This window comes from Hemibagrus wyckioides, linkage group LG10 (assembly GCF_019097595.1).
Source record: "Hemibagrus wyckioides isolate EC202008001 linkage group LG10, SWU_Hwy_1.0, whole genome shotgun sequence".
Classification (NCBI taxonomy): domain Eukaryota; kingdom Metazoa; phylum Chordata; class Actinopteri; order Siluriformes; family Bagridae; genus Hemibagrus; species Hemibagrus wyckioides.
The window spans coordinates 19,972,167-19,986,076 of record NC_080719.1 but is presented as its reverse complement, the minus strand read 5'-3'; the positions used below and the strand labels follow the sequence as shown (position 1 = coordinate 19,986,076).

Genomic DNA, 13,910 nt, shown 5'->3' with positions numbered 1-13,910 from the left:
GGACCGGCACTGAAAGTTAACTCCTCAGTGACTGGCTTGGTTCCTTGCCTGGGAATTGAATGCAGGTTGCAGCGGTGAGAGCACGGGATCCTACCACTAGACCACTAGGGATTTTTACTTTTTTTTAAATTAATATGGTAATATGGTTCAAAGCTTAAAACAATAACAAAACACACATAAAAAACTTTCAAATATAATAGTTTTTGTGCTAAAAATTCCCCTGGCTTTTATGCAGCTCCAAACTTTTCCATTTAATCTAAAAAAAATACATCATAGCATGGTTCTCGTTAGCATAGCACTTTAAGTTTCCTGCTGACATTGCTCTCTGCTTGAGATAGCTTGGAAGGCCCGGCGTCTTCAGACTGAATTATTCCTTCCTGCTGAATGGAAAGCAGCAAATAGCCACAGTCAAACTCCCCAGTGTCCAAGCAATGGCATACAGTCCTGCCTACAGTGCTAAACAATTACCTCACTAATGGCACAGTCAGTGTGCAATTTTAGACTTCCAAAGATAGAGGCAGCCTCTGAGTCAGTTATATAGGAGCCTACAAGCATATAATATAGGGGAGTATACAAAGACCCATTTAGCAATCCCAATAAGCATAGCAAATTAAAAAAAAAAAAGAAGATTCACCTTCTAAGAAAACGTATTCAACTACTAATATAAAAATCATATTCAAAATCAAGGCCTAATGCTGTGCATTTTCCAATTAAATGACATTATTTCTTATAATTATATCTCAAATAATGATTTCTTTAATCAGTGAATAATTTTACCGATGAAAGCAGTACCATTGAAAACACACACACACGCACAGATTGTATATAGTGTGTATAATTTCATTACACTGAGTCAGTATTCAGTATTATTTGTTGAGGGATGACTGCCATGCCTGATGTGTTAGGAGTTGAAAAATGACATTTTAAAGCTAGATGTTTTTGTAAAGTTGAAAAAAAAAACAAAAATCATCAACATGGTTATTGAGTCAGGAAGAACAAACAAGACAATAACAATGCTCAGAAGAAAAAGCATAAGAGAAAGAGCATGAGAAATCTGAGACAGGAAAATATAAGAAGCCTGGTATAAAAAGAAAATGATCAAATAATAAAAATCCACCCAAGTGAGAGTTCTGTTCTCTTCACTGCATTTTACTGAAGTGTACACTACCATGCTAAATAGTACACCATGGCTTTTCTAGGCAAGTGGTTGCTCAGTGGCTAAGGTGGTAGACTAATGCTCAGAAGGTTTTGAGCTTGAATCCTAGGTCCTCCAAGCTGCTGCTTTTGGGCCCTTGTGCAAGGCCCTTAATTGAAAAAGCAGATAAATGTAATATCTGGATAAGGATGTCTGCTAAATTCCATAAATGTATTATTTAAGGAATACTACATAATGTATAAAGCCTTGAACTCTCTTTGAATCCATACTGGATTGGCTTACATTATCTTACATTTCTCTACCAGAACAGCACTACAAAAATTTATTTTTATAACAGATAAAATACAAAAGTATACACAGTGTACATACATTTAGCCAATTCTTGGTATTAAAGATTTATAATGCTTATACAGTGAAACCTCGGCATACAAATTTCATTTGTTCTGGAGACGAGTTCGTAAGGTGAACCTAACCCTTACGAAGTAAGAAATAACGTAAATGCAGATAATCCGTTCTAAACACCCAAAAATATTACCAATATTACCAAAGTCCAATGGTCAAGGGTCCTCACCTGAAGTCGTGCCACCAAGCTTGGACTAAAAATAGAACAGACCACCCACGCCACCAATCTGTCAACAAAAAAACGATCACCTAGTAATGTTGGTATCATGGGTTGACTCTTTCGAAACAGCTTTTGCTGACTGAAAAACAACATAAACTTGCTTTGGTTGGCTCCTGGATGTACACACAACTTAGGCAGTGTTAAAAAAAGGGATAAAATTTGAGAAATTTTAAGGAACACAAAGAAATTTAGAACTTACGCAAACACAGGAATCTGCAAGACTTTGGCAAGATCCATTGATCCAAGAACCACTGACTACTTGTGTACTTCAGAAACTAGGAAGTGACTTTCAGAGGTGTTGGAAGAGACTGGAACTGTCCTCCATCCAGATGTATATAAACTGATTAAAAAAGCTGATTAGTTGAATCAGAAACAGCTCAACAATCATAACAAAGAACCAACTATAACATTTTGCAATAAAAAAATTGCAGTCATGGTGTCTCAGTGCAATCGCATGTCTCTATGTTCTTACACAAAACTCAAAGCTGACCTCAGTTTTAACCTTCAATGTTGTTAATACGCATTACAGTTCACTTTTTCACCTGTATACACTGTGAAATATGCCTCTAATAGGTTTATGTTGTGTACAATATATACATCCCAATATACAGTTTCTCACAAAAAAGTGATTACCCCCCTCACATTTTTGTAAATATTTTATTATATCTTTTCATATGACAACACTGAAGAAATGACACTCTGCTACAATGTACACTGGAGTCCTCTTCCACTCCTCCATGATGACATCACAGAGCTGGTGGATGTTAGAGACCTTGCGCTCCCCCACCTTCCATTTGAGGATGCCCCACAGATGCTCAATAGGGTTTAGGTCTGGAGACATGCTTGGCCAGTCCATCACCAAGGCAGTGGTCGTCTTGGAGGTGTGTTTGCGGTCGTTATCATGTTGGAATACTGCCCTGCGGCCCAGTCTCCGACGGGAGGGGATCATGCTCTGCTTCTTTATCTTGGTCTCATCAGACCACAGGACATGGTTCCAGTAATCCATGTCCTTAGTCTGCTTGTCTTCAGCAAACTGTTTGCGGGCTTTCTTGTGCATCATCTTTAGTAGAGCCTTCCTTCTGGGACAACAGCCATGCAGACCAATTTGATCCAGTGTGCAGCGTATGGTCTGAGCACTGACAGGCTGACCCCCCACCCCTTCAAGCTCTGCAGCAATGCTGGCAGCACTCATACGTCTATTTCCCAAAAACAACCTCCGGATATGACGCTGAGCACAAGCATTTAACTTCTTTGGTGGACCATGGCGAGGTCTGTTCTGAGTGGAACCTGTCCTGTAAAACCGCTGTATGGTCTTGCCCACCGTGCTGCAGCTCAGTTTCAGGGCCTTGGCAATCTTCTTATAGCCTAGGCCATCTTTATGTAAAGCAACAATTCTTTTTTTCAGATCCTCAGAGAGTTCTTTGCCATGAGGTGCCATGTTGAACTTCCAGTGACCAGTATGAGAGAGTGTGAGAGCGATAATACCAAATTTAACACACCTGCTCCCCATTCACACCTGAGACCTTGTAACACTAACGAGTCACATGACACCGGGGAGGGTAAATGGCTAATTGGGCCCAATTTGGACATTTCCACTTAGGGGTGTAGTCACTTTTGTTGCCAACAGTTTAGACATTAATGGCTGTGTGTTGAGTTATTTTGAGGGGACAGCAAATTTACACTGTTATACAGGCTGTACACTCACTACTGTACATTGTAACAGAGGGGCATTTCTTCAGTGTTGTCACATGAAAAGATATAATAAAATATTTACAAAAATGTGAGGGGTGCACTCACTTTTGTGAGATACTGTACATTTCAATAAAAGGTATTACACTATGTTCATGGAGTTCTTTTACATATTGTACATTGCAGAAATTCCTGAGTGTTATGTTTAAATGTCCTTGTGGCTGTCTGAGAAGTGCCACACTAGGTTTTTGTTATATTGTATACAACCACAACAATGTATATTACCTTATCTTACCTTACTACTTCAGGTTTAAAAATGCATGTGTTTTGTGGTGCCTTTTCTTTTCTTTTCTTTTCTTTTCTTTTTTTGTAGCAATATAAATTAAAAATGACAATGATGCAGCCACATAATGTTTTTTTTGTCAACCCACAAAAAAAAGTAGCAAATTATGAGAAAAACAAAAGTCTTCAGTTTCCCCACTCTGTGAAAAGCAAATATTATATTCCATTTCCTCACAGAAATAAGAGGAGGCCCGAGGTGAGATACATACAGTATGTTCTTTATTAATAACTATGACCAGTAATAATTTTTTTTTTCCATGAAAAAAAAAAAAATCCACTGCATAATACTGATAGGAATATTTGACCGATTTCACTGAACTTCTAATATGAAAGCTGATATAATGTCAAATCTCTCTCGGAAGACCGATCTTCTAAATAAAAAATCTACATAACCACATTGCATTCACTGCTAACTTTATCAAAAAGGTGATAAAAAAAGATGATCTGCTATGTGCCGATGACAATTCCAATTTGAATATGATTCCTGGCCTCAATTCAATAATAGTGAGCCTGAATTATTTCAGCACTTTATCAATAAAGGACAATGTGATTGTGTGCACATCAGAGTGAAGAGTTGACTATGGCCTTCTCTCAGAAATCCAGGAGAGAGCCATTTCTTATTTCTCGTCTGCGTTTGCTTATCAAAAAAGTGTTTCACCCATTCTTGAGTATTAACATTCTCTGAGAAGTTGAACCTCAGTGCTGCTTGCATGAGCTGTTTCAGGATCTTCTGAGAAGCAACTGTTTCACTGTATGAGGGAGCAGGGGAGTGGAAAGAGAAAATAGATTAATACTGTATGTCAGTGTGTTTATAGTCCATCATAATATCTATCAGCTATAAGAGCTATAAGAGTAACTACCAGCTCTGTTATGTAATGCAAACGAAACTCAAGAGCTCATTAAAGGTGTTAGTACTGTTAGTGAGAATATGCCATGTAAATATAGATGACTAGGGAACATTTATCAGGAAATCTGTCAGTAAAATAAAGTTACATTAGATATATATTGATTATAAGCTTGGTCTACCTTATGTTTATCAGTTTGGTGCATTTTTCTATATATTATTTTTCTACTTAATGTTAATCTCTGTCATGAATGTGACAGATCATTGTAGTCAGCTTTTTTGACGTGCTTCTATTCAATTCAATGTATTTCTTTAGTGCTTTTAACAATGGACATTGTCTCAAAGCAGCTTTAAGAAGTATAAAAACATAGAAAAAAATGATAAAGTTTAAAGTTAAGTTACTATTTATCCCTAACATTTTTCTCTAATGAGCAAGCCTGAGGTGACGGTGGGGAGGAAAAACTCCCTGAGATGATATCAGGGAGAAACCTTGAGAGGAACCGGACTCAGAAGAGAACCTCATCCTCATTTGGGTGACACTGTAATAATGTAAATGTTGATAATGTCATTTCTACAACAGTTTATAGTCACGAAGACTTCTCTGCTCACCATGCTTAAACCTTCTCATCTTCTCACCTAAAAGATGCAGAACTGCCTCTTTCTGGATGTTTGTTTTTTTTTTTTTCCTCGCACCATTCTGTGTTAAACGCTAGAGACACTAGAGCTGTGGATGAAAATCGCAGGAGATCAGCAGTTTCCAGAATACTATAAACACTTAAAGACACTGAATTCACATTGTTTCTCCATTTGGATGTTTAATGCTGAAGATCTTTACATGAATCTGCATGATTCTGTGCACTGAGCTGCTGCAACATGATCAGATGATTGGATAATTGTATAAATGAGTTAATGGTCATTGGTTAATAATATATTAAAAATGTGCAGACTGGCCTCTTCTCTATAGTACTCATTAATGTATGAATGTAGGTTATTTGTTTCAGTCTATTCGTTCTTGTAGCTGAGATTGTGTATGCAAATTAGGTTAGTTCTTTGTGAGATTGTTGAATGCACATGAAGTACAATAAGCTGAGCAAAAGGTCCACAAAATGCCACACATGCCAGATGACAATATGAGGGTATTGTTTTATGCTTTGTCCTTTAGTAGCTACATATATATGCTTTATTTGAGTTTTGGTACTGGCTGATAATTTTCGTCTGGTTTTAAAGTAAAACTTGGTTGATTTTGACAGCCCTGATATTGACAAAATGCAAATACAAGTATGATCACCATAGATAGACAACATTAATAGCAACAGGGCCAAAGTGGTGATAATAATCAACCATGCATACATTCAGCTTTTCTTACAAACAGACACAACATTTGCAAAAGGAACCATGTCATGCTCACACTCCTGAACATGCACGAGGTAGATGTGACAGGACAGGTTTGTCATACTAATGAAAATGGGGAATGGCGAAGGTCAGCTCTGCCACGTTAAGAAGAATGAGGAGGTACTGATGAGAGCAGCAATAAGTGCACAGGATGTGTATAAGGTGGTGGTGGTGGTGGGAGGTGGGGGTGTCAGTGAGGTCAGTGGGGGCACTTCGTAGTGTGATGGATAATAAAATGTTAATTGTGCTAAGGGTTATGAAGGGTTATGTTATTCTTTCATTTTTAGAACCTGCATGACTGATGTTTGGAAAGAGCAGGAACAAAGACATGGTAAAGAAAAGAATATGTTATGCAAAAGTGACCAGATAATGTAGCATCCATGATTTGGCCAAAATTATTTTGGGGAATATCAATAATGTATACCATATTAAACACAGTCAGTGACACTGTTTGCATAATGACACATTTGCAGACAGTCAATTTAACATGTAGATTGTCATGCTTAATGTAAGAAATTTTCATCTGTACTAGAAAAAAACATGCAGCAATTCCAATGTTTTATCCAGAGTATTTTTTTTTACTTTGTACAGAATGTATGTATTCATAAGCATACACAACCAGAATAATTAAATAAATTAAACTTACCTTGCATTAAAAAATCCTTTACAAATATTCTGGAGAGGTGAGGACCTTCACATTCTATCTTCTTCTTCTTTTTTTTCTATATATTTGGGTTTGTTTATCCATCATCTCCCCAGATTCACTTGATGAAACTCTCCTCAAATATTTCCAAGTTCATCCTTCCATGACTTGTAATGCCCCAGTACTGCTTTCAGTAATAAGAAGCAGCCCCTATATCATGATACTCTCATCTACGTACTTCAGTGTGCTTTAGTTCATTTTCCAAGCTGAATTATTGCCAAAGAGTACTTTTGTTTTGTCTTGTTTTCAACATTTCCGATTTGTTTAATTGATCATGCACAATTTTTAGATGCACTTCCTCTGAGTTTAGCAAGGGGTGTAGGAACAGAGCTGCTTGTGAAGTTCATTGCTTGATGCTCTCTGTGTAAATGTTGTTCTATTGCTCTTAAATATGGCTATTTGCACTGGAAGTATGATGAAAATCAAACTGTTCCAACACTTGTTTCTTCTCAGTGTCAGCCAAAAGGTTGCAGCATGATCAAATCAGATAGAGTCTGGTCTCTGTAAGCCTGACTAATATCAGACAGAAACTTCCAGAAGGACACAGTGGCTAAGGCAAGGATGGCAATTTACAGCTGTCAAATCCAGCAAAGATTACTCTTTCTGCCCCTCACCAAATCTGTGACTACACCAGTTCAGTGTGACCTTTCAGCGTGGTTTCAAAACAAGAAGCAAGGCGACTTGATGATGAATTGAGAGTTAGACGTTCCCAGAAAAAAGAACAAGAGGGTGTAGGAAAAAGGCAGAGGCTGATGTCCTATATCACTTATAGCAGACTTATCACTGAATGCTGAGGGAAAGGTGAAGGAGGATGTCCGTTTCATCTAGCGGGCCCTGGTGGAGACAAGCCATTCATCAAAGTGTGTTGTTGGCTCAGAGGTTACCTTCCCAACTCCAATGAAATAGGTTGGGGAAGGGGGAGGTTGAGGGGGAGAGATTGTCATTTGGACTCTGTTTATAAATCATATATCACAGATCTGACTTTACATGCCATCATCCCTGAGTAAACATCACAACAACATGGAGGTCCAACAGAGAATCAGAATGCCCTTAAGTTGGCTCAGCTAAACTGAATGGCACTAGAATAGAAGACATAAGCACAGCGACATAAGACTATAAATAATAAAGAGACCTTTAGAGTTATTAAAAAATGGTACCTTACATGAGTCATTTCAATAATTTTTATATACCAACTATATTATTAAGGCAGACCCTTCAGTATCACAATGTCAGTATCTGAATCTTTTTGAAAAAAAAAAAAAATAATAATAATAATAATAAAATCAATTTAAAACTGTAGTGTGGCAATAAAAGGCAAATGTGACATAAAGTTTCTCAGATAATCCAATAACAACTTTCTTAAATTAGATAGTTTTGTGACACCAATATCCATACAATGTGTTCACTTTATTACCATGAGTCTCTTGATAATAGATTGATGTGGTGATTATTTGCCATATTTGCCGGGAATTGAACCCGGGCCTCCCGTATGGCAGGCGAGAACCCTAACACTGAGCCAGCAATACCCTGACTATTTGAATACAATGAACATTGTCTCAAAGCAGCTTTACAGAACATAAGAAACAAAAAAATAGTGTAAAAAGTCCTAGATGTTAGACAAAATCATCCCTAGTGAGCAAGCCTGTGGCGAATGTGGCAAGGAAAAACTTGGTATGAAGAAGAAACCTTGAGAGGAACCAGACTCAAAAGGGAACCCATCCTCATTTGGGTGACACCGGAGAGTGTGATTATAAATTATTATAAACACCGAAGAGTGTGAACACCGAAGAGTGTGAATTACAGTATAAGTATTCAATTGATCACATTTTTTGATAATTGGCTAATGGGACTTTATATATTTAAGAGATCAACCCCATGGTTCTGCCTTAAAATGGAAGAAGCCATAACTTCTAATCAAGGGCCATCTCTACTTCAAGGACAGATTCACAATTCAGCTGTTAATACAGTTCTGGTCCAGTTTTACCTGCTTGCCAGTCCTAAACCTGTAAATAAAAAAATCAGATATTATTTACCTCAGATTATAATATTTAGTAGCTGTCATTTCCCAATTCATAGCCCATGTCCATCTTATTATATTTTATGTAAGATCTGTACCAACTGTACTATATAATGTGTGACAGTTTAACATTTCCCATTATTCTCTTCATCAAGATACACAAAATGGCCAAATGTTTGAGGACACCTGACCATCACACCCTTGTGCTTTTTGAACAATAATGATACTGGTGCTGGTGCTAACATGCTGGTTTCTTCACATCATAATTGGCTAGTGTATTTTACTTCAGTTTAGACCTGTTCCTGACCATCTTTCTAGAGCCATCTTTTTTTTACTAATGCATTGAAGGTCAGTAGACATCCTAGGTAGAAATTTGCCCAGATAATTTATCATCACATTCAAAGGACTGGGAATTTTCACTTTGTTTGAATCAGGCTTGATTCCATCACTGCAGATTATGTGTTCTGAAATACTGGAGCTCTGATTTGTTGAAATGACATTCGTCACATTTCAGTTTCAGTCCTGACATTTTTTAACTGCTTTCATAACAGCTTGGAGGTCATCATGCTCTTCTTGAAAGAATTTTCCTAAAGAAAAGGATGTCATTCATGACTACAACTTTGCCTCTGTGTCCATGTAACAGTCTGCTCATTTCCTGCTGGACCATACCAGGTGCTGAAGAAATCCCTAAAGAAAGACTCTGTTAAAACAGAATCTACCCACTAGAGTTATAAAGGTAGCTAACTTGGTACTGCTAAAATCCACCTGAATTTCCAAAAACCAGAGGATCGAAAGCTGAGAAGTTACAGGCATCTGTGAGCCTGGGGCTATATCTTCCAGAGATGTGACATGCGGATTTCAATTCAATTTTAACAGTTTCCCAGTTCAACAAGTCAGCGTCTCCAAAGACATTCTTAGCAATTTCTTCCTCTCTTGCATTAGGCCCAACTTGCAGGCAGAGTTATGTAATGTAGATTATTGGAATATATGAATGGCTCTTACACTGCAAAAATTCTGGCTTCATCAGAAATATCCCCATATGTTTCCACCTGGACCGCTAACATTGACATGTTTCACCAGTTGAGGGCATCTTTGAATGCTGTCAAATGTCAAGCATGACATAAAGGAAATGCTAGTTATTTTGAATACCACAGACCTGCCCAGTGAGTGCAAAGTGTGATAAAGTATTGGTTAAAATGTGAAATAATCTACCAATAGATTTAAATCAAATAATTTGTGTTTGGGTGACAAATAACTTCTCTCTGGCATCTTGTCATAATCAATTAATTATGAGCAGGTTCTGAGTTTCCAGAAGAAAGATGGTTGTCTTAAAGTGACCAGTAATAATAGATAGGACATATGTTTTATCCTAGCTTCAAATTCCAATGACTCCCAATTCCATTGTGTGTGCGTGCATATTGCAACTTTCTGGGACAAGGTCACAAAGTGACCATATAAAATACTGTAGTATTTGTGGTGAATATCACAAAGATAACTCCTGCTAAATGACATGAGAAACCAACCCACCTTACTATCAGGAAAGGTGTTTGGAGATGACCTCTGCCCTCACGTCTAATTTCTTAGTTCTGACCGTTACCGCTTATAATTTTAGATATCCTAGTGATTATTTTGCCCATCCACATTTTGACTCCCACTACATCTATGATTCTTGGCTTGCTCTAAATACTAGTATAGTGAGTTTATATACTATGTAGTGACTCTGTGTACTAAAGACTGTGTGGAATAAAGACAAGATACCATAGAAGAACAACGGCAAGTGGACCTTCCAAGCAGGTCATGAACTGGTCTTACCACCATTTCTTAGAAGAGGGTAGAAAGTCTGGTGACTCATTATAAATGATTCAAGCTTCAACAAAGGGAGTACAAGTGAATGCAGTGGGAGCTCAAAGAAGACAACAACATCCATGACCTTAGTGGACCTACCTGCCGACCCACTTGCACACTTTCTTTACTCAGTGAGTTTCTCTAACTGTTTTATCTTGGTCAATAGAGCCAATTATGTTCATTAGAAAATATTATGAAGTGGTACAAACTTTAGGAATGAGCATGCTTGACATCTCTTCAGGAAATGGTGGAATTAGTTGGAATTCCTTGAGATTTAAGTTATGTTTGTTTTCGTTTCTTTCTGGATCTTGTTTCCTCTCTAAGACCTGGAGGCTCTCAAGAAGGGGAGGGGACTGAACTTATTAAATGAGATGCTTTTATGTGTTTCTCCTTTGTAGTGTCCTTACATGTGCCTTTGGGCTGAAGCTGACCCAAGCCTGGCTCGGTTATATCCAGTGTTGTTTTTTTTTTTAGTGCCTCCACTGTGACAGATAGTCCTATAAAGAGATGTCTTTCATCTACTGTGTACACTTAAGGTTTAAATGAAATCATAAAGTCTACTAATGTCAGGAATGACACCATCTGATGGGGAGATTTTGTATCTTTGTGTCTACATATCATTATTGAGTTATGTGTGTTTGTTGACAAATCAGAAAAAAGGATTTTTAATTGACATTGCTCACCTGTCAGTTTCACCTTGTTGCTTTACATACACCAGAAAAAAAGGTCCTTGAAATTGGAATGCTGTATCATTCAGCAAGACACCATCAGGTTAGCTACAGAGTTCCAAGCATTGCAAAACTGAAAAGATGCATTCACTGAACAACTGCAATGAGCTTTAACACTAGGTTAGAATGATCTTGGAAAACGAAAATGTTTTTTAAAGTGTGTGTGTTATGAAGAGTTGGATCTAAGCATTTGCCAAAGCTGGCCACTGAAAATGAGTTAATGTTCCTAATGACCAGATGCACAGCAAAGTAAACAGGAAGTTACTGATGAGAAACAAGTTCAAGTGCTGAGCAAGATCAAATGAAGCGAATAGAAATGCAGCACAACCTCAAATCCAATGCATAAGCCATGGGAATTCTAATAAGGGCAGTTTCATTGGAGATCATACAAATGAATCAGCAAGAAAAGCTACAACCACTAACCTTACTTTTCATCCTGACCTTCAGTTAGCTTGTGAAATTTCTTACAAATATGCAATCATAAGATCATGATGCACTTTAAGTTGCTCAATAGCTAGACAACCATTACTGGACAATATCACTTGCTTGTACTCAGTCATAATACAATTTCTAATGCATGATGCTCATAAGATGCTCAACATTGTATCCTCCTCCCTTGCTGATTAAATGAATGTTGTTAGATGAGGGTTGGTGTCATCATTTTTAGAGATGAACTACATCAAACCTGACCCTTGGATTACATGTAGTGATGCTCTTGGCATCTATTCAGCCTATGCACTGAAATAGGCATTTTATATATTTTAATAAGAGATCATCTATGAAGTATTGAGCTAGCATCCACCACGATTTTTTGCCAAATTCTCAAACAACTAACCAATGACCTATTTGTGTTTCGTATTTATATGGGTATATCGTATTCATTATACACTCAGTGGCCGAGGTGTAAAGACCGAGGGCCTATCCAGATGCATTATTGTTGTATCAGTGTAAGGATTCATCATCATCGTCATCAGCAGCAGCAGCAGCATCGCCTATGGCCTCTATCTGGGCAGTGGCCGCTAACAAGATCCCGGCAGACATTTTAGTCCTTGACCAGTTGGAAACTGTTTTCTTAATATCTGCCTCCTGGATGCAATGTCAAGTGTTTCTCGGTTGGCCTCTATTCCTTTTACCCTGTGTGTTCCAGGTGAGGGTTAGCCTTACTATGCTGGATGTCGGTTGGAGTTCTGGTGTAACTATTCCACCTCCAGTACCTTTGGAGAAGCTCTACCTTTACCAGCGGCTGCTGTCCTGTTCACTACCAAAGGCTTTGGTTGTTGATAGTATCAGGTAAGTATATCCAAAGGATCCTTTTGAGGCAGGTTTTGATGAACAGTAAGATTCTTTTCACAATTACGGTGGTTCTCCCTAAATGTATGATTTTTGTGCTCCACATGCAAAAATCAGCCAACCACATGAAATATCGGCAGTTCCTCAATATAATGTAGGGGTCTCAGTGGATTTGGAACCAATCCTGGGAACACAGAGTGTAAGGCATTAGTACACACTTCAACCTACCAATTGCAATGTTGGAAAAGGAGAAGGCCTGTGTCATAAGGAAAGCTGATACAATCAGAATATCTGGTGATGGCTTGCAGCACACTAAGGACTATACAGTACACTGCAGGTTGAGACTTACCCGATTATTTATCGGTCACTTAGTCCTAGGTTTGCACAGCCTTAAAGGAAGATGAGCCTTTTAGTAAGATCTATGTTATTGAGTCTCCTTGACTGCTGAGTAAACAAACCCTGGTACACAAATTCATTTTTTCCCAAACTATAACAATTTTCATGAATGGCAAATGCACTGTGTAAATGCTCCTATGAACAATTTTCATCTTGATGATGTTAACTTCAGGTTCAATGTCAGTGGGAAGAAGTTGCATGAAAATATTCTTTATGGCCAAGAGTATGTGGACAGCTGAAAATGGGATGAAATGGAATTAAGGGGCACAAACCTGTTTAGTAAGACACTGCCCCTGTACACAAAGAGAGGTCAGTGTAGACATTGCCAGAATTGGTGTGGATAAACTTGAGTGGTCTGCCTGATCTCACTAATGATCTTGTGACTGAAATGGCAAATCCAGTGAAAGTTATTATAACAAATGAGATAATTTAGGTGTATGCCCTAACATTTAGCTCATTTACCTAACTCATCAGCTCAACAACTGAATTGAACAGTGGTGACATTTGAACTTACAAACTTCTGACCAGTAGCCCAGTATGTTGTCCACTGCGGTACACCTTCCATGTAAAGCTCATATGTGATGGTTATGATTCCACATACATTTGGCTATATAAAGAAAATGTGTTGATAGATATAAGAAAGAAGCTTTCTGCTAGAGATCAGGTTGATCAATGACAAAATAATTGCTAATAACAAAAGATTGATCTTTCCTATATCAAATCAAAATAAAAGACTACTTTTTGCTTGATCTGAAGTTTTATTTTGACTGCCATTGTGCTTGTATATGGACGTCATTATTTTTGGCTGTAGCAATTGGTTAGCATTTCAAGAATAGGGTGATGTCTGCAAATCATTGACAACTGCACTAAGAACATGACATTATTA

General features: G+C 37.8%; 1 protein-coding gene across 1 annotated transcript in view; it reads left to right on the top strand.

Annotated features, from left to right (window-relative positions):
• The first annotated feature begins 6,117 nt into the window (after positions 1-6,117).
• nkpd1 (NTPase, KAP family P-loop domain containing 1) overlaps positions 6,118-13,910 on the top strand; it is a 191,939-nt gene continuing 184,146 nt past the window's right edge. The window contains exons 1-2 of the mRNA XM_058401356.1: positions 6,118-6,243; positions 12,486-12,628. Of these exons, the coding sequence (XP_058257339.1) occupies positions 6,118-6,243; positions 12,486-12,628 (269 nt within the window). The remainder of the gene's footprint in view (positions 6,244-12,485; positions 12,629-13,910) is intronic.